This window comes from Aspergillus steynii (assembly GCF_002849105.1).
Source record: "Aspergillus steynii IBT 23096 chromosome Unknown P170scaffold_6, whole genome shotgun sequence".
Lineage (NCBI taxonomy): Eukaryota > Fungi > Ascomycota > Eurotiomycetes > Eurotiales > Aspergillaceae > Aspergillus > Aspergillus steynii.
Genome location: NW_020194403.1, coordinates 2,761,857 through 2,788,367, shown reverse-complemented (window position 1 = coordinate 2,788,367; position 26,511 = coordinate 2,761,857). Strand labels below are relative to the sequence as shown.

At 52.0% G+C, this 26,511-nt stretch overlaps 10 protein-coding genes across 10 annotated transcripts; 5 read left to right on the top strand and 5 right to left on the bottom strand.

Moving 5' to 3' along the window:
• The first annotated feature begins 417 nt into the window (after positions 1-417).
• Positions 418-1,991, top strand: P170DRAFT_438932 (rho GDP-dissociation inhibitor). The gene is made up of 5 exons (XM_024849720.1): positions 418-516; positions 672-849; positions 1,114-1,436; positions 1,498-1,546; positions 1,608-1,991. The coding sequence occupies exons 2-5, from the start codon at positions 759-761 to the stop codon at positions 1,736-1,738; spliced, it is 594 nt and encodes a 197-aa protein (XP_024702534.1). The 5' UTR covers positions 418-516; positions 672-758; the 3' UTR covers positions 1,739-1,991.
• Positions 1,992-2,034: 43 nt separating this feature from the next.
• P170DRAFT_237005 (serine/threonine-protein phosphatase) lies at positions 2,035-3,850 on the bottom strand. The gene is made up of 3 exons (XM_024842927.1): positions 3,360-3,850; positions 3,049-3,282; positions 2,035-2,978 (listed from the first exon to the last, which is right to left on the bottom strand). The coding sequence occupies exons 1-3, from the start codon at positions 3,373-3,375 to the stop codon at positions 2,263-2,265; spliced, it is 966 nt and encodes a 321-aa protein (XP_024702533.1). The 5' UTR covers positions 3,376-3,850; the 3' UTR covers positions 2,035-2,262.
• A 67-nt stretch (positions 3,851-3,917) lies between these two features.
• P170DRAFT_466536 (AP-3 complex subunit beta) lies at positions 3,918-6,700 on the bottom strand. The gene is made up of 3 exons (XM_024852424.1): positions 6,586-6,700; positions 6,353-6,510; positions 3,918-6,282 (listed from the first exon to the last, which is right to left on the bottom strand). Exons 1-3 carry the CDS (start codon positions 6,623-6,625, stop codon positions 3,979-3,981), a joined length of 2,502 nt encoding a protein of 833 aa, XP_024702532.1. The 5' UTR covers positions 6,626-6,700; the 3' UTR covers positions 3,918-3,978.
• A 92-nt stretch (positions 6,701-6,792) lies between these two features.
• On the top strand, positions 6,793-7,602 carry P170DRAFT_438930 (uncharacterized protein). The gene has a single exon (XM_024849719.1). The coding sequence runs from the start codon at positions 6,916-6,918 to the stop codon at positions 7,588-7,590; it is 675 nt and encodes a 224-aa protein (XP_024702531.1). The 5' UTR covers positions 6,793-6,915; the 3' UTR covers positions 7,591-7,602.
• Positions 7,583-9,383, bottom strand: nuf2 (kinetochore-associated Ndc80 complex subunit NUF2). The gene is made up of 4 exons (XM_024854931.1): positions 9,177-9,383; positions 8,861-9,121; positions 7,882-8,796; positions 7,583-7,827 (listed from the first exon to the last, which is right to left on the bottom strand). The coding sequence occupies exons 1-4, from the start codon at positions 9,279-9,281 to the stop codon at positions 7,714-7,716; spliced, it is 1,395 nt and encodes a 464-aa protein (XP_024702530.1). The 5' UTR covers positions 9,282-9,383; the 3' UTR covers positions 7,583-7,713.
• A 227-nt stretch (positions 9,384-9,610) lies between these two features.
• P170DRAFT_448879 (translation initiation factor eIF2B subunit alpha) lies at positions 9,611-10,668 on the top strand (the record flags this gene model as incomplete). The annotated part of the gene is made up of 2 exons (XM_024851001.1): positions 9,611-9,657; positions 9,717-10,668. The coding sequence occupies 2 exons, from the start codon at positions 9,611-9,613 to the stop codon at positions 10,666-10,668; spliced, it is 999 nt and encodes a 332-aa protein (XP_024702529.1).
• A 5,099-nt stretch (positions 10,669-15,767) lies between these two features.
• Positions 15,768-16,377, bottom strand: P170DRAFT_236903 (uncharacterized protein). The gene has a single exon (XM_024842926.1). It carries the CDS (start codon positions 16,180-16,182, stop codon positions 15,865-15,867), a length of 318 nt encoding a protein of 105 aa, XP_024702528.1. The 5' UTR covers positions 16,183-16,377; the 3' UTR covers positions 15,768-15,864.
• Positions 16,378-17,911: 1,534 nt separating this feature from the next.
• On the bottom strand, positions 17,912-18,584 carry P170DRAFT_438924 (uncharacterized protein). Its single transcript, XM_024849718.1, has 2 exons — positions 18,445-18,584; positions 17,912-18,347 (listed from the first exon to the last, which is right to left on the bottom strand). Exon 2 carries the CDS (start codon positions 18,264-18,266, stop codon positions 18,072-18,074), a length of 195 nt encoding a protein of 64 aa, XP_024702527.1. The 5' UTR covers positions 18,267-18,347; positions 18,445-18,584; the 3' UTR covers positions 17,912-18,071.
• Positions 18,585-20,033: 1,449 nt separating this feature from the next.
• Positions 20,034-22,367, top strand: P170DRAFT_362517 (uncharacterized protein; the record flags this gene model as incomplete). The annotated part of the gene is made up of 1 exon (XM_024844528.1): positions 20,034-22,367. One exon carries the CDS (start codon positions 20,034-20,036, stop codon positions 22,365-22,367), a length of 2,334 nt encoding a protein of 777 aa, XP_024702526.1.
• A 1,155-nt stretch (positions 22,368-23,522) lies between these two features.
• On the top strand, positions 23,523-24,090 carry P170DRAFT_412964 (thioredoxin family protein; the record flags this gene model as incomplete). Its single annotated transcript, XM_024846949.1, has 1 exon — positions 23,523-24,090. Exon 1 carries the CDS (start codon positions 23,776-23,778, stop codon positions 24,088-24,090), a length of 315 nt encoding a protein of 104 aa, XP_024702525.1. The 5' UTR covers positions 23,523-23,775.
• Positions 24,091-26,511: the final 2,421 nt, after the last annotated feature.

The following is a 26,511-nucleotide window of genomic DNA, read 5'->3' as shown; positions in this document are numbered from 1 at the left end:
CTCCCAATCCCTCTCACCGTCATGCTCGGTCTTTATTCGGTCTGAATATGCCTACCTACCTGGTAGGTACTAGATTCAATTGTCACCCATGTTAGATTTAGGTGGAGAGGAGGGCTCCTTCCGTATTGAGGCAGCCTGAGGCTATCCGTGGCACATGGCCAGGCTCCCCTCCATCTTGACTCCCTCCCCATCGCCCTCTTTCGCTCTCCCTCTCCCTGTCCGAATGGCCCCCATAACATGCCACAGATCATTACTGCTCTGCAGCAGTATACAATAATAATATTCCACCCAGTCTAAGCCGACCGGCCTCACCGCCTGTCCCAGAGCCTCCCCACCGGGCCCCGAGCGGACGAATGAGCGACGCCGGACGGGCCCAAAACAACCCACCCCTCTTAGTAGGTGGTGTTGGCCATTATTCTTAGGTATCGACCTGTTATTCTTCTTCCTCCTTCTCTTCCCTCTCTTTCTCCTTCTCTCCTCCTATTAGCAATCCTTGGTCAATTCGACTAGCCCCTGGTAAGTGGACTAGCCCTCCTGCATCTTGCATTGCGATCCCCTCTCCCTCGCTCCGTCTCCCCGTTATCACCCCTCGATCTTGGCGATCGATTCCTACTAGCATCGCCATCCCCGGGAAGTAAGGCACGGATAACTAAAATAACCGTTGGAAAAAGGGCAGATCAAGTACCCCGCCAAACGCCTAAAAATTAATCCTCCCTCCCCCCATTTCTCTTCACCCCTCCGAACCGTCAACCACCACAATGACCGAACACGATGATGATCTCGTTGCCTCCACCACCGAGGGTTTCAAGGTGGGCGAGAAGAAGACCATTGAGGAATATCAGAACCTTGGTATGTGAGAATGTGGATCCTGCTCTCCTCTCCCGGTCTTCGTGTTCATGCACTTCCATGTGTCATGTATTGTACCCGTCCAAGGGCATTCCAATCTGCACCGAAGCCTGGGGGAACCAATCCTGTGGGGTTGCTTGTTGATTGCTTCCTCCCCCTCCTTCTGCCCCCCTTACCTGCTCCCCGCAGAAGCCACGCGGGCCGAACCATTAGGCTTGACATCGACATACCCAAACAATCACTGATCAATCTCTCTTTACCCTCTAGACAAGGACGACGAAGCCCTGAACCGATGGAAGGCCTCGCTGGGTCTGGCCACTGGCACGCCTATCGGTGATCCTCAGGACCCCCGGAAATGCATCATCAAGAGTCTGGCTCTGGAAGTCGAGGGACGGCCGGACGTGGTGATTGAGCTGTCTGCGCCCGGCGCGCTCGAAAACCTCAAGAACCAACCGTTCACCATCAAGGAGGGCGCCACATTCCGCATCAAAGTCGTGTTCCAGGTGCACCACGAAGTCCTGAGCGGTCTGAAGTACTTGCAGGTCGTGAAGCGGAAGGGAATCCGGGTCAGCAAGGACGAGGAGATGCTGGTATGTCGCGCCACGAGTGTATTCGGGGGAGAAGATCTGCTAACCCAAAATTCACCTACAGGGAAGTTATGCTCCCAGCACCACCGACAAGCCGGTATATGAGAAGAAATGTAAGCCCCCCTCCCCAGTGATGGTCTATCGCTTTAGGGCTTGTGACTAACGAAGTAACAGTCCATGCCGAAGAGGCGCCGTCGGGAATGATGGCACGTGGCCATTACAACGCGGTCTCCAAGTTCCTGGACGACGACAGCACCAACCACCTGCAGTTCGAATGGGCCTTTGACATCGCCAAGGACTGGTAGAGGACACGAAAGAGCTGATAATGGTCTCGGTGCTGCGTACGAAACTATGAATATATTTATGAACAGCATATTCGTTTTGTGTTTCAAAATTTCCAAGCGTTGGACTTGATTCCTTGCAATTACATATTTGAATCCTTTTTTTTTTCTTCTACACTTTACATACAGCCCCTTCTCACAGATTATTGAAATCTTGACATGGAATCCTTTCTAATCAAATCAATCCAAATCACTTGATGTTCTCATCGTCGTCGTCATCGTCATCTCAAATGTCTGTAGTTCATGCATAAGACTATATGGGAGGCATCGGGTCTCGTTCATGCTTGGTATAAAGGGTCCCCTGTCATCAGTGAGATCGATGTCTGTCCCCTCTTTAACATCCCATCTCAATGCCATCTATAAATGCTTTCTTTACATTTGCCAAACTCCAAACGTGCGCAAGCCTAAATGGTGAAATAAAAAGTCGAAGAAAAGAAAAAAAGCACAAGGATGCAAGAAATAAAATATAAGAAAGAAAAAAAAGGGTATCACAAAAAGTAATCGATCACAGGGCCTTGACCGTCCTTGTTCTGCTGGGCCTGCTGCTGCTCTCCACGATGGATATCGTTCTCCGGCGCGGCGTCGAAGATATTAAAGTATCGCTCACCGGTATCGCTCACTTCCAAGACACTGGCGAGGTTACCACACCGGTAGCAGTAATTGGGCGCACTCCAGACGGTACTCAGTCGATCATCGTACAGGACCTGGTACCCCTCCTGACAAAGCTGATGGGCGCGCAGGATATGCGACATGCTGTTGACCTCGAGGAACTTGCGCACGACCTGGGCGCCGAAGGTGTATCCGGCGCCGCGCGGGGAGAGGGAGAACTCGTCTCGTTCGGTGTCCGGGTCGGACCAGACGAGATCGGCCATGGGGCCTTCGTGCGGGATTTCGCGGAAGCGGTCGATGATTTTGATCTGGTCGATGGAGTGGATGGAGGGGGAGAGGCCGCCGTGGACGCAGAAGATCTGGTCGTTGATGACGACGCTGAGCGTCAGGAAGTCGAACATGTCGGTGAAGTAGTGCCAGACGTTGGCGTTGCCGTACTTGCGGGCACATTCGGTGTAGAAGCCGTAGGACTGCGTGACGCCGCGGGACTCGTGGTTTCCGCGGATGAGGTGCACGCGGTGCGGGTATCGCAGCTTGAGGCAGACGAGGAGGGAGATGGTTTCGACGCTGAAGAGGCCGCGATCGACGTAGTCGCCTGCGCGATGGGAACCGTTAGCATAACCCATTCGGCGTGATATGCCGGAGTCAAACACGCCCAAACGTACCTAGAAACAAGTAATTCGTGTTCGGGCAGAACCCCCCGATCTTAAAGATTTCGATCATATCGAAGAACTGCCCGTGGATGTCTCCGACCACCGTGACCGGCGCGGCAATGTGAACCACATTACTCTCCTTCATTAACAATTCCTTCGCTTTGGCACATATTGCCTCAATCACCGAGTCTGCCAGCAGCTCTTTCCTATAGAGCCGCTCGATACACTCGTCCAGGTCGATACTAGCTGCGGTAGCGTCAGCCCCCTTGTCCACGGATGACACGACCGACTCCGACGCAGGAGTTCCGGGGAGCAAAACCTACCTGGTAGCCCAGGCATTATGAAAAAAGGAATCCGATCTAGTACAGAACACCGCCAGAAATTCGAGTATAATTGTACACGGGTAAGGCTGGAGAAAAATAGGGCGCGGGTGTCGCTGACAATGTGTGCACGCCCCTTCAGGAATCAATCAATAAACACGCAGGGGATGATAGAAGGCGAGATTTATGCGGGTCGGCTCGAAAAGGGATATGTCTGTCTGAGGAGTTCCTGCAGTAATTCGCATCATGACCGACAAAACCACGACGGAGAAAGCAGAGTGGGCAACGCGGGCGGAACCCGTGCAGCACGAGGCCAAACTACTAGACGGCTAGTAGATGATACGGTGAACACTGGTCAGTGAAGACAGGGAATTCCTCAATGGTCAGACGCTATTGATGGGCAAATGTTCGCTGTCGATCCATGGGAAGAAGAAGATTAAAAACGAAGAATGCCATCCCAGGATTGAGACCGCTGAGTATCTCTTCTTTGGGCCGCGGAGGTCCTGTTCTGCCGCGCCAGACCGCCATTTCATCTAGAAGTACTACTGCCAGCTTGGGTTTCAAGACAGATCAATTTCTATCGGGCTTTTGTGCTCTAATATCGATTATACGCGTGTGGACTTTAAGCAACGTCCCTCGAGGAGCCCTGAATCCGGGTATCACCTCGCTGGGTCAGGAGTTGTCGGCCCTCCTCCCCATCGTCCGAGTCGGTCTCCTCTTCGTCCGTTTCTTCCTCGGTCTCTTCTTCAGAGTCCGTAACCTCTTCCTCCGAATCTGTTTCCTCTTCGGTTTCTTCCTCAGTTTCTGTTTCGCTTTCTTCATCCTCTAACCACTGATCAAGAGTCTTGTTCTTAGAGGGTGCTGATGCGCCAGCCTGTACGCGGCCGTTCGGCCCCCTGCTTGACTTTGCAGCATTGCTTTGATGCTCTTTGAGGGCCTTATCGAGGCGTTCGCCTGCAGTCATAGACGCTCGTTCCGCCGTATCCGGTCTCACGTCCACCGCGCGGAGGCTGGCGTCAGGTTCTTGTCCCGCCTGTACCCAATCTGGGATGTTCTCATAGCCCTTCAGACCATGGATGCCGGCATCCGGCCCGATGACCAGTGTAGAGGAGCCGATCAGTAGATCTTTGCGGGTTTCAGAGGGACTCGGGACGTGAGGGACCGGCTTCGGAGCAAGAAGGAGCAGATTAGCTAGTTGGGTCGAGGATGGCGAGCCGAGGAGTGCTTTGTATAGCCGCGCCCGGTCCCGCAGGTCGTAGGAAGTGTCGTATCTGGCAAGCAGAAGAATGTATCGCCAAAGGAGAGTGATTTGATCTTCCGGCTCGGGCTGTTGCTCGGGGCTGCTTCCTTCAAATCCTTGAATCTCTTGGTTCTGTTCACCCTCCCCTTCGTCTGGCTTATCATTCCATTCGTTGGGATACTCCGGTTGAGGCTGTGGCTGAGCCTTGGGTTCTGGCTGAGGTTCCTCTTTGGGAGGGTTGCGTAGAAGGTGGTGCAGATACACTTTGGCACCTAAGAGAACGAGCTGCTGCTTCACGGCTTCCTCTTCGTTGGCAAAGTCTTTCACCAAAATTCGTAGCACATCCGGTGCAATGTTTTTCTCCGGTTCAGCCCCGGCGAATTCTCCCACCAGCCACACAATTGTCGCTCTTGCGTCCGGGTTGTTAGTCAGGCCGAGATGCTTGACCAGCTGAATGACGGTTTGCTCGTGTGAAGCTGGGTCTTGCTGGATTAGATGTCTAATCACGGTCAACGATTCAGATACCAGATTGTCATCGAGGCTCGTAATCTGAGTAAGGAGGATTTTCAAACAATGCTCCGCCGTGCTAGGGTCGCTTTGGGCACAGCGCCCAATAGCGCGAAGGCTCTCACGCACAAGGGCCGGGTCCGGGCCCTGGGAAAAGTGCTGCAGCTCGCTAACTATGACTCCCTTGAGGTGTAATCCGCAGTGTGGGAAGAGAATTGTGAGTATCTCTAGTTTCAGGCGCCAGATGTGGAGTGGATCAGTGGCGCGAACCAAAAAGTGCGCAATATATCTTGTGAAAGGTTTCGGCTGGCGCAAAGCAACGGCGACAATGTTGTACAATGCGATATGCTGGATATCCTGAGGGCTTCGAAGCAGGGCAACCAGTGGCCCAACAGTGGCGGAGAGGTAATCCAGGGGAGCGAGATAGAGGAAGCAACTCACGACACTCACGACAACCGCAGAGTTGCGATTGTGCAAGAGTAACTTGCATGCTCGGAATAAAAGCTCCAGGTCCGGGTCTATGTACGGAATCTCATATTCTTCGCCTTCGGTGGTGTTCTCATCATCATAGAACCCTTTTGACACTGCCTTTTTGCCCTTCTGGGTCTTCTGAGGAAAACACCTGCGGGCATAGAATGTCAGAAGACGCAAAGTCGCTATTTGGCTCCATTCGTCCATGTCCACTAGTTTTTTGACCAGGCTGCGGTAGTGCGGGTGAACGAGGTCGATTCTATCTGGGCACACTTCCAGGAACGCAGCGACAGCAGGGCCAGCCACGAAGTATTGGCTGTCACCCAGTAGAGTAGAGACATAACCAATCAGCTGCGGCAGGGTGCTTGGGTCCAGACGGTAGCATTTGGGAATAGCCAAGGCCGCCGCTTTGCGCACATGCGGACTCATGTCACCACAACCTCTTTTGATCGCAAGGGAAACGATTTGGCTGATGACAGGCACGCGGATTCCAGACATTGTACGAAGTGCCATTGCGCGAACCTGAGGGTTTTGGTCCGTGAGCGACTTCTGAATTGTGTTGATGGACAACAGCGCAAGGTCGGGCTCCGTCTCGGCATGGTGAACCAGATAGATGTAGACCAGCTTCTTGACCTCAAAGCTTGCATTTGCCACGTTTTTAACGACGGCGGAAAAGAAGGGAACGGAAGGCTCGGAGCGGTACATCAACTAGAGCAGAAATTGAGGGATTTGTTAGAACGCGCAATTATCCCAGTCGACCGGGCTAGCGGGTTCTTACCGTGATGACCCTCCGCATACCATCCAAAACCTCCCTGTCACTGCGACTATCGAGGAGTTTCTTGATGTGAGATGCACTTAGATTTCGGGACGACTGTCCTATACCCGGCCCTCGACTGTTGGCTGCCGACTGCGCCGCTTCGAGGGTGAGTTCTCGAGCTGTTCACACATCGTCAGCCGGCCGAACACGATCACAGAAAGGGCCCGATCGAGGGTGGTCCATGGTCACTTTACCTGTTTCCAGCATCGAGGAAATCCGAGATATGGTCTCCATTTTACCCCGAAGGCCCTTGGAGGGGCACGCGCACGAATTCGAGCTGAGGAAGGGGGGCAAGATTTCCTGAAGTCAGGAAGAAGGGAGCTTGGCGGATGGCGGGCAGGTGACGCGATATGGCCGAGTGCCTGACGAGCCTCCCCGCAGTCGACTCTCTCCCTCAACATCCACCGCCCACCCGGTTTATATTGGTCCGGACCTCAATGGGTTGATGGATGTTAAGCAAACATGGCCATCTGTCTTAATTTACTGTTCATGGATTTGTGATTCGCTGCAAATTATCTGCGGTCATGGGTGCTGTCAGGGTCCCGCAAATATATCTGGAGAACCATGTGTCGAGTTTTCTACAGTACATTCTCGACAATAATGCGAGCACCATTCTCCTGATAATCTGCTCGAAAAGAGATGAGTTTCTCCGACGACTGCTTGCCACTGTATACACGCAGTCAAATGAGTCCGCCAATAGCCGTCAATTGGTGACCAAAACTCTTGGCCTGCTCTCCAAGTCATCGCGAACCCAAGTGGCCTTTTGTCCGACCCTGGAGCATCTTCGAGCTTACCTATCTGTACTGCAATTCAACAACGCTGCTGAGCAAGAGACAAATGCTCCTGAGGACCAACAGCTGTGCCGGCCGTTAATGGCGATTCTTGACCCGTTGGCTCTACATCTTTCAACCTCTGAATTTGCTGCGCAGGGACTGTCCAGAACGCTTGCCGCCGCGGTCGAGACTTCTTCGCGCGAGGCAGTGGACCTTGTAATCTGCGAATGCCAAGATGTTGCACGTCCTGAAGATAGCGGCGAGGCATTGTGGAATGCTCATGTGCCGTTGCTCAACAGTTCAGTACGAACAGGGAGGGACGAAAGTACATGGGGCGGGCAGAGCGTTCCTGTGAAGCGAATAGCACAGCGGTGGTTTGTATTCAGCGATCCGAGAATCTCGACTACAAATAACCCGGAGGTGTAAATATTTCTTATGACTATGAAAATAAAATAACAAAAGAACTCTGTCATATGAGCCTCAATCACCGGGGTATCCCAGAGCCAACCGTAAACTCCTGAACTGCATGTATCAACAAAATTCCATGACTCATAGACATTTCTCCATGTCGGTGATGTAAAGCTTTATGTGCGATTCCAGCTTCAGATATTCATCGTGGGCGCTCTGGATTTCACTCTCGATGTTCTCCTTGAGATCGGCCATCTAGATAGAGGTTAGTCACGTATAATCAGCTGGAAGGAGCGAGGATCAGCGTACCTTCTTCTCGATCTGCTCGATCTTGATTCTCCTTCTCTCCATATCCCGCTGCTTTTCTGCCCGCTCTTCACGAAGCTGCTTCTGGACATTTCGTAGCTCTTCCATACGGGCTTGCGCCACATCTGCCTTTTCTTGAGCATTCTTCCGGAGCGTGTCGATCCTTTCATTCCATCGCGCAAGCTGTCGCTGAAGTAGCTTCTCTGTTTGCTCCACCTCTCTCACATTGTTTCCTCGGTCCGAAATCGCTTCCTTGTTCCGGGATGCTCGCGATTCCTCCTCCTCTTCCTTTTGTAGCTCCACGGATATGTCTTCGAGAAGTTTGATGCAGGCCTGCACATCATTGCTCACAACCGTAAACGTGTCCGACGAGGTTTGTAGCGCTCTCGCTCTCTTCTCCATCGCATCGATTTGGGCCTTCTCACGCAGCAAATTCTCCGAAAGATCGGTCAAAGCGGCCTGAAGCGTACCGGGACTTTCCATCACGTAAGGACGCAGCTTTTCAACCTCCTGCCGGGTACGCACGACCTTCTCCGTCTTTTCCTCTAAGCTTGCTTGCCGTCTACTCCTCTCTGTCTTGGCCCGTTCGAGAGTGTCGGACACCCGTTCTTGATTGCGCCTTAATTCGAGCAGTCGCGCCTTGAGCTCGTCGTTTCTTCGAATCTTTTCCTTCACTTGTGCTTCGTTGGCTTTCAGGCTGCGCCGCATCTCGTCCAGACGTCCTTCCATTTCTTGGTTCTCTCCATAGAGGGTATCGATGCGCGCCTTTGTTTTCTCGGTTTTATTAAAGTGCTCGTCGATGATGGGGGTTTGGGATTCGCGGAATCTGACGAAATTGATGAGGTACGAAAAGATCTTGATCAGTCGATCGTGCGTAGGTTTTGTCATGTCGGTAAAAGTAAAGTCGTTTACTCCACACTATACAGATCCCGAGTTAGTAAAGCTTCAAAGTGAGGCGACATCCAACTTCAAAAATACATACCTCCATCATCAACCGCCGCAAACTCATAAAAAAACCCATCAGATTGCGCGTGTCGTTAGGCACGATGTCTGGATAATCCCCTCCAATATCGTCCGCTGCCACGCGCATCCCAGGCTCCACCGTGTCGCGGGTGACATTCATCAGGAGTTCTGCAAACCATTCGAAGACCATTTGAATCTGTTGCGGGTTGGGCTTGATCAGGTCCGCCGAGGTGAAAGGGATGCCGATATCATTGATACATCCTGCGATTTCCTTGTCAGGCTATTCTAATAGTTAGCACGGTCTGAGTAAATGCGCGCATAGAAGGTCAACCCACCAGGCGCATTAGAGCATCATTATCATCCTCCTTCTTCCGACCGCCCCTGTTGTGATGCTGCTGGGAGCCATGGAATTGCTGGCTCATTCGATGGCTGTACGCCATTCTGGTGTGAAACGCTTATCGCGACAGCTAAATCGAAATTTCTTTGCGATGAGGAAGCCAAGGAGAAGGGCGTGGAAGCTCGTAATGGTGAGGGGGCAGCTGGACCGACTGAATGTTATGATGATTGTTTACCGCAAGGCCTCTGCATGGCAACCGGAAGCGGATTAGCGCGGTCGGGAGGGGCAGATGCAAACTGCGCAAACACCCACTTCCACGGTCTCTTTTCGATGACTCTTTCGCGGCGTGAGTGACTGCGATATAGCTTTGCGTCTACGCAACGAAAGGTCCCTTGTTCCCATAAAGAGCTTCCTGGCCAGCTAGAATTCACAATGGCAGCCGCCGACTCCAGCTCGACGCCGGCTAACAAGCCTTTTGAGTGCGTTCCTTTGCGATGATCCCTCACCTCATACCATGCCTGCTAATCCCATTCAACAGCATTGTTGCAACCTACAATGACTTGCTTCGCTCGGACCCGGACCTGACGATGCCCATCGCTGCCATCGAAGCGTTGGTTCTACTTCTCACACATTCGCCCTCGTCTACGATATCGGAGACCCTCGATCTGCTGGAAAAGTCCACCGCGCACCTGAAGAAGTCGATCCCCAACCCCATTGGTCTTTCTGCCGGAACCGATCTGTTCCAACGATACCTCATTACCACCTTACAAAGACCCGGTCAGCTCGGACCCGCGGGCGACTTCAATGCCATTCGAGCCCATCTACTCTCGAACGGGCGGCTGTTCATCCGACGTGCGAAAGAGAGCCGAGACAAGATCGCCGGGTTTGGACGGGGCTTTGTGCGCGACGGAAGCACCGTGTTGACGAATGGTGGATCGCGAGTCGTCGCGTCGCTGCTGCAGCAGGCTGCTGATGAGAAGGGCGGACCGTCGGCTGTCCGGTTCCGCGTGATCTACGTGCTCTCTGATTCTGCGGAACCCGAGGGCATGGAGACGGTGCGTGCGCTGCGGGAAAAGGGCGTCCCTGTCTCTACGATCCCGGAGTCTGCCGTCGCGTATGCTCTAGGGAAGACCGACACCGTCATTGTGGGTGCGGAGGGTGTGGTCGAGAACGGCGGCATCGTGTCGCGTATGGGAACGTATCAGATCGGTCTCCTGGCCAAGGCCATGGGGAAGCCTTTCTACGTTGTGGCGGAGAGCCACAAGTTTGTCCGACTCTATCCGCTGGGACAGTACGATCTGCCTATCGAGCAACACGTGATCGACTTCAAGACCGAAGAGGACATTACGGACGGCGACAAGCAACAGCTGGCGCACAGCTCCGAGGTGGTCGACTACACACCGCCTCATCTGATCTCTGCATTGATTACCGACAGTGGCGTTCTCACTCCCAGTGCTGTTAGTGAGGAGCTCATCAAGATCTGGTTTTAATTGGATGTCTTTACGATTGCGAACTTCAGGCCTTGGTTGCCACGAATTAGGTAGAGGGGAACCGGCGTTTGAGTACCAAAAATATACCCGCACCGAGGGCTTTTGTTAACATAAGGCATCTGGGTCTTGACATAAATCAAGAGACTCACGAAGGAAGATTATGCATCGGCCGCAACGCCAGTACAGATTCACGCGATGATGGTTAGCGCCAGCGTCTTAGCCCTCTCGATGATCTACTCGGTTACATCATAAACCATTGTCATTCAGTTGGCTATCGAAGATTGATCGTCGACCAAACATTCCGATGAGGTCATTTTCATCATCGACCGAGATGGACGGCAGGGCGAAAGTTGGCTTAGGGATCTAGTCAACCGGGCGGAATGCACTACCGCAGGGAGAAGAAAGAATAGCGACCTAGGGAAGGAAAAAAAGGTCATCAAGGAATGTCTGAAATGCCACTATCTTCAAGCCAATGATTTATGGACAAAAATGTAACTCGTCATTCATGGTATATTCATGTACTCCGTCTAAATACTCGATACCATCTGCGCCATTTCATATCAAACATAAAAATCATCATGTCATCAATCATCAGTCGTTAGAACTTTTGTAAACCCGTAAACCATAAACCCAGTCAAGACCTGCGCCTGAACACATCCAAAATCGTCATCTTCCCCTTGCCTTGAATGACCCTATACACATTCCCCGGGCGATGAATGACACAACCCAATGTCAATCCACCCATCATTTCGAAAGCAGCGATGGCCAAATGCCTCCACAAACTCAGACACAGGCCGGCCATCACCCATGTACAGTATACACCACCGCAGCAGCCCAAAAAGCGCCGGCAGTCAACAACCAACCCCCCAACCACGACAGCAAATAACCATCTTCAGCCGCATCATCTCATCCGCCCACCACATCAGCTGGGTCGGGCGGTATAGTAAGCTCGCGAACTCATCTCGAAAAGAGCCCATCACGTCAGACGATCAGCCCTCCATCCGAAACAGCATCGTAAGTTGGGTTCGAGGCCGACTGCGCAAACAAGTTTAAAGAAACCTTCTCTTCGATCCAAGAATAGCATTTGTGTTTGTCTCGTTTTATGATATCCTCCGACGCCAGAAGCCAGAAGCCAATCCGGCGTGTGTGAGGGCGGTTTCAGTTTGCAATGAGCCCGAGGGGGATGATGACGGGCTGAAGGGGCTGCAGCGAGGCGAAGGCGTATAAGAGGAGGTAGCCGAAGGCGACGAAGAGCCAGAGAGCGGCCATTATGTCTTTGATTGATGGTTTGTTGAGATTAGGGTGTGAGGAGAGGAGAGGAGAGGATAGCGAGTCGAGGAAACTCAAACCATCGATATATTTAGCTTCGTTCAAATAGCGAACTTCATAGTAGCACGGTAGAGTGGTACAGTTAAGAAAGTCCCTGGGTGTACTCCGTAGGGATGGGACGTCGCGGGCTTAAATGACCCCCCCTCCTGGGATACGAACGAACAATTGGAAATTCCCCGGGGTTTAGTCAACGTGCATACGGATATGCCGTCCCTGAACGGATCAGGTAGCAACGGGAGCAAATCCGTCGACATCCCTGCACGAAGGGCAAAGATGCGGGGTTTCGTTTGGGTCTGAAGGGGGCATTTTGTGATGGATCCAGCCCAATCACGGTTGATGGTGGATGTGATTGGAATTCTCTCGAACGAGAGATCTTCGTTGATGAAAGTGTGATGAAGGACGGGTGGGATCTACGGTGCTTCTTCCCTGTCTACTACGGAGGAGGAATGTAGGGTCTGAATCTCAATGCGCGGTTTGACGATCTACTGGGGGTAGTTCTTGTACATGGTAGAGGAGGGACGTGAATTGATCAATGTGGGCATCTACTAGGGACTGCTATGAGGGACTACTCTGACCTGGTCTACCAGAATTCATTGACTCATTCCTGCCTGAACTCTTGTGATCTCTTGCCCCGTTCTCGCTAGTCCCGCGATCTGGCGGTGTGTTGATCGCCTTATCAGATCCCATGCGGTGAGGCAGGAGGAATTCGCGTGACTTCAGGATGCTTCGGCACAGTGAGGGGTTTCCCTGCATTCTTAGGTCATATTAAACTCATTGTCATCGATTTGACAATGTTTCTCCGACGTCATGTGCTGTTGACGCCGTATGCGCTCTACGGCACTTTCTGCTACGACGGGACTGCTAACCACCAACCACCATCATCTATGAGACTGGCATATACTCCCACCGTCTTTTATAAACATCTCAGTCCACAACCGCAGTGAATATTAATTGTGTTGAACCCAGACTGACTCAGTCACGGGACTCGACACGTGCCGCTCACGGGACCTGACCCGAAAACGAGGGGACTCGATGATTGGGCCGAGTCAGTTTTCTGGAACCTTTCAGTCTTTCACAGCCCCTCCGAAGCCCCGAGATGGACCATGGAACGCCCGTAGTCAAGCAAGTCAGACCGAAGTCAACAACGATAAATAATAATAGAAAGTCATACGGAGTAGCTAAAACAGTACACGTAGTCAAAGGGGGAAAAAAAAAACCCACCGACCTTACAAGTCTTCCACCATACACCCTCCGCTGCCACTATAGTCTATACCGGTTCCTCGTTCCGACCTCGACAGTCGACTTACCTGCCTATAATCCTGGCTCCTTGTCTCATCGCCTCCGCTGGACATCCGAGCAAGATCCCCCCACCACCTGTCTTCCGTTTTCAACCGACTGGGATTAGTTATTCGCCCGACGATACCCTGGTTCGCCGACCAAATCCCGATCACCTAGAATCTCTAAAGCCCTTCGCGAAAAAAAGGAAAAAATCGAGAAAAAAAAGTCCATATCAATCTATTTATTATTGATCTAATTGTATTCTGGACCTATTCGTCAGCATTAAACCCACCTAGCGGAGGCACATACATCATAAATTAATACCAAGTGAAAAAATATTACTATTTTTCCGATTTCCTTGGTTAAGAAAAAAGAAAAAAAAAGAATTCCGACCACGCCCTCCATCCTATGAGAGAATGGGCTCAGAGTCATTGACCACTGCCCTCCGCGGACGAAACCAGTACTATCGCGCCGGGCAGAACAGCCCGCAACAGACGCATCGGCGGGAGTCGCCATCTCGCCCTGCAACAGGCAGCGGTGATGGCCGGGGAGCTGGAGACGATGACAACACCAACGCCCATGACTCGTGGTCAATAAAGAGGCTTCTGAGCCGCCACGTGAGTCGCCGATACCGCGTTCTGGAAAAGGAACCAAACCGTCTCAGGAAACGCTCGACCCGATAATCCATCCCCTGCTCCGTCTGGTTACACCTCTCCTCCGTGTGGTCTAGAGTATACGGCGGACTGCAGCCGACAGGGATTCTGTCTTTCCTCTATCTGACGCTCGGCTGCTGGATCCGGCAATCCTGCTGTATAGGGACGGGGTCGAGAGAATGACTCCTTCTTGGATGCATGCATACTTCGTATGAATTCTCTGTACTGTATGGGGGAGACTAATGCATAGGCCCACGACTTGTCGATGGATCTGGTTGATTCGAGTTAGTTGGCTGGGGTTGTGTCATTTAGTCCGTCTTGTATGATTTTTTTTCTCTTTTTCTTTTTCAAGGAATTAGTCCTGGCGTTGATTTCTGTCATGTTGCTGTTATTTCCCTTACCCCGTCTGACATGAATGCCATGGCAAAGAATATCCGAACACGCGGTGTGCACTGAATTTCGGGCATCTTTGGGCTGGCGGTGCGTTTTGTTCTTCTTTCTTATTTTTCCGTTTGTTGACGGCCGGATCCAATGGGTGTTGGCTTGGCGTTGAAGAATACTGGTAGGTTAGTAGTAGATAGAAAGTGTCAAATGGGTGTTCATTGGCCTTGTGTCGGAGGGAAGTTAGTATACTGTAGGCTTCCGTCGGTAGTTTCTTTTCGGTTCGCGTTTCTTTATCCCAGTCGGACAGAGTTGGATTATCGTCTTTGTATGTAGCGAGAGAGGGATGGAAGGATTCAACTAGACTACTCCGTAGAAAGTCCGTGGGCATATCCCGTATGTATCTGAGAAATAAATAAATAAAAACGAAACCGCAGAAACAAAGACCGAAAAGAAGTAAAAACCGTTGAGATGTACGAAATAACCCAAAGCCACAGACCAAAGCCAAGACCCTACTCGGAGTAAGTGCCAGCAGCAGCAGGAGCCAAAAGCCTTAAGTCACCACCGGAGACAATTCCGGTTAGAGTTCCAAGAACTCCATTGGAGCCACAGCCGGAGAAAGTGGTGTCTTCCATGATCAAATCATAGTCCTACTCAGAGGCCATTGCCAACGCAAACCAAACGTGGTGCCCTACAACGCTCCGCTGCCCGTTCTAGGCCCCGTGCCAGACACTCTAGCGCCACAGCAGCTGCAGGTAACCTGAACTACCAGTGTGGGTGGAAGTTCGTCGCGAGACAGGGTCATGTCGAGCCATTGTCATCCCGCTTTTCTCTGGCCATGTCGGTGGTATCTTTGCCGAATACCACTTGTCGTGGGGGAGTTGGGATAATACTCTGTACCGTAGTCGGTGCTAGGGTTGCTTGACTCTGTTGGTCGGCGCGCTGCATGTTATATGACAGGTAATATTGGTAGGCGCATGCGAGTCGCCCACTCTTCTACGGTGAACACATATCCATACAGGAGCCTGTATCGAGGTAAGATTCATTAATGAATAATGGATAGGTACGAGTAGGCAGGATGTATGTACCGACTCCCGATGCACATACCAAATCATCACCCAAGTGACCGATCCTGTGGCCGACCCCCTCGCTGCTTGTGCAACGGGGGCGGCTATCGTGGAGAAACAGTACTTTGGTCAGGATTGCAATGGGTCAGGACTGGGACCTCGGGATTTCGCTGGGAGCTACGGAGTACTTGGGCAACGAAGCCAATCTTCACGGACCATCTGCTCCGTATCGATCAGATTCCGATCGAAACTAGAGAGGATTTGCTCTATAGCATCGGTAATCAAGTTGGTCGGCTGTGTTAGTCTCCAGGGTATACGGCGTGGTATAGGGCATGTACCTGCTTATTTTACGGATACCGAACACAGGGCAGTAACGTTACAAGTCTATACCCGACAGCCACGGCTGACACTGACCCCACCGGCTTCGATCGACTTGATCAAAAGAAATTAAACCGCCTATCACCGGCGATGATCCAGGTTACCATGTCTTACGAATATGTGCCTAGGAAATACAATCGCCGTCGTTTTACGGAGCCCTCTACCCTGGAGATGACGTGCATAACGGATCTCTCTGTATCGGAGATGAGAATGCGCATCTTCGTATCGGCTGCGGCATCACGTTGGGACCAATTTCCCCTCCCTCGACCTCGCCAGAGAGCCCAGCAACGACGCCCGACGTTGTGACTGAGCAGGCATGTACCTGATGCTAGGATGCAAATACGGCAGCCGAAATCCCTTCCGGAGAGGAGTTGAGTTGAGGTACCTGCTTCCGCCATGCAAGGACAACCGCCAGTAGCATGCCCCATGCCCCATGCCCTTTTCCCCTCTGACTCCTACACGACGGGAATGTTTCACTTTCATAAGAACAAGTAATACCATCCCCTCACGAGATTGAGATCTGGCCGGACCAATGTGGTAAATTAGATGCAGGAACGCACTGCTCCACTGATTATCGCCGCATGGCCCTTGGTCAGTGTTGATTGAATCCAGGCACTTCAATCAGCCCGCGTTACTCAACAGCGCACCCTCCCGTATTCACCGGAATCGACGTTGACTGGACCCTACCCGTCTCTTCCTTCCTGCACCTGCGTACGTACGAGCACTGCACCGAATATGCAAAAAAGAGAGACATTTAATCTCGAGAACCGAGGAAGAACAGGGTACGAGAGTGATTACGGCGTTGATGACAGCGTCGGCGGCAATATCGGAAAGTCGGGGCCACCGGCCCATCTACGGAAGTCAACTGTCGTACGTACTCCTAGTCTGATGGAGATCTGGGGCTCGAGACACGCCAATGCGAGATACGTGTGGTTCGGACCTGACAAGTCGGGTAAATTGTCCCATGGCGCTGGAAGTCCTGGGTCCTGGACGGCTGGCTTGACTTCGGTATTCCTAGAAACGGGGGTGGGGGCTTCGGGATCTCAGTTCATTTAATGATGGCTTGCTTTTCTCCCCCCCTCTTTACTCCTACAGAGGACATTGTCCCCCTTGTCTTTGACATTGTTGCTATACAGTACAATGGGAATGCACACTGTAATGAGAACCCACCCGATATGATGAAATCTGCAAGGAAGGAAATGACCCGTGGGTGGGTTTGACGAAGGAGAGACGCGGGAATTCAGTCCCGGACTGGACAGTGGAGGCGCTATTCATTCGGAGAGGGGAAAAAGCCCAGACATTGACTGTTTAATTAACCATTACTAAGGGCCTAAGGGCGATGGTGAAAAAAATTCCTCGGCGGGCAACTCCACTCGCGAGGGTTCGACGAACGTCCAGACCGACGTAGACTGACACAGTGACCCAGGGATATGATGGCCGACGGAAGGATCGACGGGTTTTGGCGCAGGAAATTAGAAAATTCAAGCGTCTGAGACTCTTGAGACTGAAGCTGTCTCTCTAGTGTCTTCCTCCCCCCGCTCCTTGAGGGTTCTGACTGTTCTGAACCTTGGATCCTGAGGATTTAGTTGATCAAAACAAAGCCCCACCGGACGAATAACTCACTCGGGCGGGTTGACCGTTACGATGTCATCGATGGGCGCAGGATTCTGCACCGTCTGGTCCATGCGCGTTGGACCTGTCAATTGCTGTCAGGAAAGCGTGAAATGGGCGAGAACGGGAATGCTGGACGCATGGGATTGAGGGTTTCACGCTCCGATTTGTTCCTTGGGAAGGGATGGATTTGCCGATACATGCGACTTATTACTAGTTCTGGTGAACACCGCACATTCGCCATTGCTCTGATAGAACACCTCCGTAGTCATGATCTCGATGCTGATTACTCCATGAAAAATCAAAACGACTGGACCGAGTAGGAAACGATCATCCAACCGTTCGTCATTGTTGTGATTCCAAAGGAATTGCAGCCTGCTTTTACGCAGTACTCTGGACTCCGGACTGCTCGAAATCGTGTCTGCCCTGCGTAAGCGAGACTAAGATTTAGCGTTACGGGTATGCCTCGAACTTCTCCACCAAAACATTCCTTCGGCGCATGATTTGCTGGTCTTTTCAATTCTTCATTTTGCACGCCCAATCACACCGCCTGGCTGCAGGACCCGCTGACCTCATCGCCCATCGTCATCTTCTTGTCATCCGTACCTGGGATATCTCCGCCCGGCACTGGGGCAGTACCTTGACGATTACCTGGGCTGTATCCTGCATACGGTTCGTACGCCTTCGTACCAACATACCTACCTACTTACAGAGTAGTCGGACCGACAAAGCGATTCCTGACGGTCTCGACTGTTACAGCAGAGATCATGGCCGCCGAGAGATAACAAGCAGTAGCACCCGGCAGCCAGTGCAATAGGCTATGTGAGCCAACACCGCCCTTCCTCGCTGAGTATGGATTGCTCGGGCGGCCCCTGCAGGAGGATTCTAAACGGGATTGCATTGCGGAGGGGAAGGAACAACTGTCACTCATGGGGTTTGATCAAGCGCAGCGAGCTGCAGACGGGGAGAGAATTCGAGTCGAGTGAGTCCCGAGATGACACCTTGAGGTTCTACCGAGCCGACTTTTATAGCACCCTGCTGGTAGCCCTGGAGGGAACTGACTCCTTTCCCCTACGCAGTATACGCTATACGCATACGCATACGCCGTGTGTCCTCCGTACGGCCGGTACATACGGTGGGTGGAGCGGCTAGTGGTACCAAACGGTAAATTACCCACCGGAGCGGGCAAAAGTGTTTCTAAGTATGGCAAGGTGGAGAGCGGCGGCTTCGATAGTACACCTATCGGCGGTCCCCTAAGGCAGGTACCAATAATAATGGCTCGTCCTAGTGCGCGGTAACAATGGGATTGGGCTTCAATCTGGCTGTGGGTTGGCCTTGGGGGACTCCCTTCCCCCACCGTTAAAGAGTTTTATCTTTTCTTTCGTTCATTTTTTTTATTCGTGATTTATTCCCTTTTCAGACAGACAGATCTCTATTGGTTATGGTCGTGTGGATAGATATACTCCGTACTAAGGAAAGAGTAGGTATCTCGAATGAAATCAATATTGCGTACGGAGTAGGTTCTCTAAGAACAGAGAAGCGGGAAGATGCATATCAACCGATTGGGACCGTTTTAGAGACATTTTAGTGTTTACGCTTTACGGCGTCGGTATCTGTATGTACGGGTAATCAGTACCACCGGCATCGTTGACCCCGTAGCTCAAGTCCCAAGGCCAACGACCAAAGAGCAAAGAGTCAAGACCAAAGACAAAGCCGAGAATGCAGACCTCAAGCGGATCTTCTGGTTCAGGTCGACGGCCCGGGGGCAGTCACGGTGTAACCAGCAGAGACGATCCCCTGGTTGAGTGACCCAGAAAAAAAGGGCGGTTTGTTTGTCTCGGCCCTCGCAGTCCCTCCTAGTGGACTAATAATCTAGTTCGCCAGGCCCGTCCCTCGCTCACGGCCTCCTTCTGACTTGACTCGTCTGGGTCTTGGGGTTTGGGTCTGTTTTGTCGGGCTCTCTCTGCAGTTGCTGCTCTCCCTTTTTCTTTTTTTCCCTGTCGCTTTTCTCTTTTCTCTTCTCCCTTTTCCTGTTTTCCATCCTTCGCTCCTCGTTGTCCCTTTTCTTCCCTTTCCCCCTCCCCCGGGTTCCTTTCGTTTGATTTACATACGGGGCGATATTCCTTCGAGGACTTTCTTGATTTGCCACTCCATGTGGTGTGTGGCTTGGAGTCTCACCACCGCCTGATAGTCCTCACTACTTCTTCTATCCGTTCGTTCTAAACCAATAGTTCTGCTGCCCCGGTCCCTCTCAGCACCTGGGGATCCTTACTACTTCCTCTGTACTCCAAACGCTATTCCCTCCTACCGTCTTCTAAAAATCTTGTTTGGTGCTTGCTTTCTAGCTTCTCAACTGTCGCTTGCCAGGTCTCGACTCTCCCCCTCGAGCTCAGAACCTGACTCCGATTATTCTCCATTAATCCTTTTTTTAACTTGCCGGCTCGCTGGCTGGCTAAGAATTCTTTTTTTTACCTTTTTTTCCTTCGCAAGGAAGCTTGTCCTCGGGGCTCCTTCACTTCCCACCCACCCCCGTCTCGTGCCCGCGCCACTTCGTCTTTCTGAGAGATCCTCTCCCACCCATGACTCCAGTCACCCGCGCCCACTTGTCATCCGAATTCAGCTCTGTCCACCTTTGACTTCGTGCGCGGGGTGTATGTGACCGGGCGCCATGGCGATATGGCCGTTTGGTCGGAAAAGTAAGCGGCATACCATCCAGTTGGATGCCGGTGCTGTCGAAGATGCCCACTTGGCGCAGGAACAACGTCATAGTTTGGATAACACCAAGCTGGGAAGGAAACCTTCACGCAAGCAGTCGAAGCGACAAAAGAACCGACACTCTAACCCCGCCGGCGACCTCTCCACCTCCCTGAGCGAGGCTTCGCCCCCTTCTCAGCCTACTCGCCTCCTTCCACCTACGTCAGACAACGAACAGGTTGGCCCGATGAGAGAGGCACGGGATCAGCCCTCCCGGATAGGCTCCCGTCGCGATGGCCACGCCTCTCGTTCGACCATCGGTCAGGACCACACCCCCTCGATCGCGAGAAATGCTTCGCTGCTGTTGAAGTCGAAACGTAACGACAATGGTCCCGCGGTCCTGAAGAAAAAGTTGAGCAAGCGGAAGGCCTACGAGATCGCCCGAGAGCGAGAAATCCGTCTGATGGCTTCCTCTCCGATTGACATTCCGCACCGTTCCACTCAACCCGGAGACAACCTCTCCGTCGATACCCGTCGACCTCCGAGAACTCACAGTCGACGCTCTGATCGACATCAATCCGATCTCAGTCTTTCCCTGCGTGACTCTACATCCTCACTCTCCGATTTCGCGGACTCCTATACGTTTAAAGTGAACGGGTTCAGTGCTTGGACCCCCCGTCCCGTCATCCGATATGTCGAAGCCCCTCGACTGCAGACCGCCAAGAGCCAAAAAACATCCGAGGGGTCGACTCGGAAGGAAAAGACACCGGCTGTCTCGGTTTCGGAGGAGACCGGCTATTCGAAGAAAAGAGTCGATAGGCTCGCCGATGACCTGGATGCGGGCGCCCTGAGGGAGCTGCTGGAAAGAGATCGTCGTCGAAAAGAGAGAAAGCAGATCGAAGACCAGGAGAAACTTCAGCGTAGACTCCAACGGACCGCTGAGCGGCAGAGATTGGAAGCCGAGCGTGAGTCTGCATCTCGTGTCCAGCAGGACGAAAAAGAGGACAGTGCTCAGGTTCAGCGAGGCCGGCCAGGTGCCGAGGACCAAGCTGAAGCCGACCGTGCGGGCGACGATGCTGCGTCCAAAGCCAACGAGATGGCCGTCGTCCGGTCCGGCGACCCTGCCGGCTCCTGGTTGCGAGATGCTTCCAAGGAAGCCCACCGACATGTCCGCGCCTCTACCGAAAGTGTTAATGTTATCGGCAACATCGACGACAGCTCTATCCGGGAACCGAAGCTGGGCATGCGCCGTAGCTTTGCCCCGTCTCAGGAAATGGGCATGTCGCGAAGTACCCTGCACAGTCCCTCCTCATCCCAGGTTGGAATGGGCCGGGAATCCACCTCAGATTTATCACGCACTGTCGACTCGGAGCGACGTCTGTCCGACAACGGCAGTGGACGGATGAATACGATATCGTCGATCTTCCGGCGAGGCAGCTCACGTCTCAAGCGGAGATACCGTGAGCGATTCCACGATCGGGGATCCGAAATTTCCAACAATACCTCCCATGAATCCTTTTTCAAGGTGTCCACCCAGTCATCTGGACCGCCACCTTACGTCCCTCCCAAAACATTCCTACATTCGGGTACCATCAAGCGCTCTCAGTCCAAGTTTACCGAACACTTTGGAGATGAGCCACTTTCGCCTCCTGACTCACGTCTTCAGTCACCGGACATTCCCGAAGAACCACTCGAAGTCGAAAATGACCAGTCCACTGCCCACATCGGTTCGCAATACCCAATTCCGGGCTCCGACGTGGACCTACCGGATGCCAACGGAAACCACCACAATTCCTGGACCGGCGAGAGCATGGAAGGCGACGCGGAAAACGTACCCTTGTCCCAGTCGCTGGCATCGATTGATTCCGAAGGGTCTTGGATGTCTGGTCAATTCTTACGCCGTATCTCCCAAAGAACCAACAACCCTGTCCGTCCCAGTCTGAGTTCATCCCGAAGAAGATTGGACGAAGGCAACGAAGAACCCCCGAAACAAGACGAGGTTGCCACCAACGGTGACGAATTGGTCAAGTTCAGCACCAACAACGATGAGACATTCCGAGCCAGTCACGCTGTCAGCGAACACGACCATGATTTCGACATGGCTCAAGCACCGGCACCGGCAGAGGAGAATTGGCACGACCATGTTGCGAGGCGGCCGGTTCTCGTCACTCCAGCCATCCGACCGAAATCGAACGAAGGGATTCTCAACTCCGTCATTGCGGACGAGGAGTTTAGTCCTATCGAGGAGCACTCTGCCGAGTATCATTTCGCTAAAGATGACGGCTATGACAGTGGCCATGGCCATTAAAAACACTAGCTGGTGCTAGGAATTGGGCTGTGCCTTTGAATGACTGAGGAACAGCTCGTTTTTTTCGGGATCCTCTTGTGACGTGCTGGACCATTCACCCCCTTCAGATTCTGAGCCTCTCCGATTCTATCTTAGATATTTAATATGCGTTTCGAAGTATATACCCCCAGTCACTCTTTTGGACCATTTTCTTTTGTCACAATATTTTCATATGTTAAAAGACCCCATCCCCTTTTATACGGCTTTCAACCATTCGGTGGTACTGGACGTTGCCACCATTGTATTTCTTGAATGCTCCAATGCGAACTAAGCACACGCCATGTTCCTGCTTAGTGGATTTAGTGTTGGTGGACTTTGTTAGTTCTTGTGTTTGTTGATACCCCCACATCAGCGGAAGTTTGGATGAAGCTTGCAGTGCCTATTGCAACATGGCTCTAGGTGTCCAGGGTTCTGGATGAAAATTCTTTCGATAGACTTGGAGCATTCTCATTTTCTTCAATTCAATGGACATATTGATTCTGTCTTTGGACACTATTATTGTTTAATCATATCGGAATGAGTCATCTGCGACTTCAGAGAGTAGTATCGTAGAAAGGTGTAGAATTGGTGCCTGATGGTGGCCTGAATTTGTCACCGAGGCTGCCTGAGGCACGCGCACGATCCAGACCGACTTGCTTCATAAGCAGCGGAGCACGCCATTCGCCGCTTTTACGCCGGCAGCTCCCAGCACCTTCGTGTCCTCTGCGGATTCTCTCCTGGTCAGCTCAGCCGGTTAGCAGCCTTTCTTGCATCTTCCATCAGCCAGTCAATTTGCTTTGTAACCTAGAAGGACCGAAAACCATGTATTCCAGCCAATCCACGACCAATCTGCTCCGTCTCACCCGAGCCTCTTGGTAAGCGTCCCCCGTCGAGTCTTTGGATTTTGCAGCCGTGTTCGCAGCGACGGCCGGCCGGATTACTCATGCGGTCGCAACGTCATTCCGGCAATCCGTTATAAATTCCAATTTGTGCCCCTCCTTCGCTGCCCCTCATTTCGAGCTAATCATCTTTCGCGATTTTCCATAGTTTTAATCCCTCCACCGTGGCGTCTCTCCGCCTTTCCTCTTCCTTCTCTGCTAGATCTCTGTCCAGAGCGTCAATCGCATCGACTCTTCTTCGTTCCTCCATCCCCCGGGTCTCCGCATACAACCAATTCGCTCCCACCAGATCCTTTTCTTCTACTCCCTCCGTCCGATTCAATCCCTCCTCTGCTAAAATGGCTGGCGGAAACGTTGTCGATATCACCACGTATGTGTGACTTTTTTGTGATTCTTCGCCTGCCCCTCTTTACCCCTCCTCATATTCCCGAAATCACTGCTCATTCCCATACCTCACCCGTTTCCACTCGAAAACCATCCCTGCATGAACAATGACTAACGAAACCAGTGAGGCCGACTTCAAGGCCAAGGTCCTCGAGTCCCAGGACCTCGTTGTCCTCGACTGCTTCGCCGAGTGGTGCGGTCCCTGCAAGGCCATCGCTCCCAAGCTCGCCCAATTCAGCACCACCTACCCCCAGGCCAAGTTCTACAAGATCGACGTGGACCAGCTCGCCAACGTTGCCGCCGAGCTCGGCGTCCGCGCCATGCCCACCTTCATGCTCTTCAACAAGGGCCAGAAGGTCTCCGACGTCGTCGGCGCCAACCCCCCCGCCCTGGAGGCTGGCATCAAGTCCCTGATTGCTTAGACGTGTGACGCAGTGCGGGGTTTTTTTTTTTGTATTTTGTTGAATGAAAGATATACCTTTTAGGTTTTTATGTTAATGGTTGGAATATGATTGGCTTTGGCTGTCATGTGTTGTTGTCGATTGTAGACTCGTAAGATTATGACTTGGTTGCTGTACAGACTGGATGAAGTCGGATCGGTTTAAGTACGATTCGGTTCGAGTATCTAGATGTCGACTAATCTTCGTAAGCACGAATCTCACCAACCCACGGCATCGGGACATCCAAATTAAGTGCTTACAACCGGCAACACCAGACCAGGGTCGAATCGAACATGCCATATCTGCATGCATGCATCATCTAGATCGGGGGCTAGACCGGTGGTGAAGAATTGCATCTTAGTAGGATCGATTGGATTATGGATAGGTCAGCAACTCGATGCTATCGTTTGAGTTAAAGTAGAATAGTCTCTATTCTTCAGGGTTGCGGTAGGTGTTGTATTTCATTCAATATGAGTGTCCCATTCTTGTGGTCAAGATCACGGTTCTTGATTCGTCGGAATAAGCTGGAAGCTGACATGTGGCTAATCTCTAGATTGTTTTCGTGAATGTTGTGCATTATGGGAATGTTAGATTAGATAAATTGGAGCAAAGATGGCAGGAGGCTGGTGAAGAAGGAAACTCTGAAATCGGGAAGTCTGCGATATCTACATGAGTATCTGTAGAGTCGTCCTAAAGCCTAGAGTAAAAGTACCTACACCATAGGAGAATAATTGATCTACAAAGGAGACCCAGCCCTAGCCCAAGACAACCTGATCAATAGGTATCTCGCTTAGTCCACCAAACAACTCAACTAATACCTTCGCACCCATGCACAATCAACAAGGATGCCTGCCAGCACACAGGGTACTATTAGCCTGCATAATTTAATTACTGCCCCCTCCCCCTTGCTAAATAGATTAAATCCTAAATAGAGACAGAAGAAATCTCCAGCTGAACCCTAGTCCCAACTCCCCTACTCTAGGCATAATGGAGTCCCTAGGTCTCGGCTACACAGGGTCTCCATCATATCCGCAATCATGCATACTAGGGAGCCATTGGCCGGCGCTCGGCACGAGTTATGTAGCATTACAGGGGAATGCAATGCACTGCAACGCCGACGCAGTGGAAATGTAAATGCAGGGCCCGATGGTGCATGTTATTGGCTGTGCCTGGCCAGCTGGCAGCGGGTTTGCGTTTGTGGCGTTTGCTGCATCATTCGTCCACTGGGCAGTGAGTACCTCCGCAGTAGGTACTGTGTTTAATGCTGGGTGTGCTCTATTCCACGGAGTACGACGTACTGAGATAGGCGTAGTAGGAACATCCATGTCAGGAGAAAAAGTCAAAGTAATATCGAAGCAGCCTACCCCGAACCAAACCAAACCACCTCCAATAGTTAACTACTTTGTACGCTATACCGACACCGTCTCTCCCACATACTCCAGTAGGAGCAAGAACACGAGAACCCAAGAGAACGGCATAATTCCGATCGTCAGCTCCACCCCGCCTCCGTGCATCGCCGTGCCGATCGCAACTGACAGCAACAGAAATGGGCTGATCCCAGTCCCAGTCCCTGACTTAACTCTTCGGGGAGACCGTTTAGCGTCGTCGTCCGCAGTGAGTGTCTCGCGCGTCAAATGCAAGATAGTTACCCGGGTCAGTTTAGTCCATTAACTACGGCGTAGTTGAGCCGCTAGACAGGGGGGCTAAGAAAGGGGTGGAGGGGGGGCCCAAGTGCTGACGCAGGATTCATCCGGCCGGAGAAGACTCGGGGACGAGATCTCGGATCGGAGGAGATGGATCGAGATGGTTTGATTCGATGGTCGATTCCCTAGTGTCTGTTCCGTGTGCATGGTGCATGTGCATAGGGGCTCTGGGGTCTAGGCATAGGTGTACTTGGGGTGTGATATAATCGACGCGGTGATGGGCTATTCTAATTACATTAACTATGATTAATCTCCGGCGGACAGGGTATTCCGCTGGGAGTCGCCTACCGTCTAGTTCTATGAAAGAGCGACGGTATAGACCGTAGACACCGTGGGTACGGATGACTCCGTAATTCAGCTCAGCCTGGTCTGCAGATCTTTTGTTGACTATGGAGTACTACGTGGGAATCTCCATCGGCTCCGTCGCTGGAGCTATGATGTTTTGATTAATCGGTCTAGACTTTGGATTGCGAGATAGTCAGGGCGCCGAGGAAGTGTGTTTTTGTTGCATAATGTAAACATGCATTAACTCTTTCGGGATGATCTTTGATTAATTAATCTATCTTGTTGGAAATAATCTCCTAGTTAGGATCAAGATGATGTCGATGATGAAACTAATACTATGGTGGCGATATAAGATACTACACACTGCATACGCAGTACGCAGCTACCTCCTGGCTCCTGACTCCTGGTAGGAACT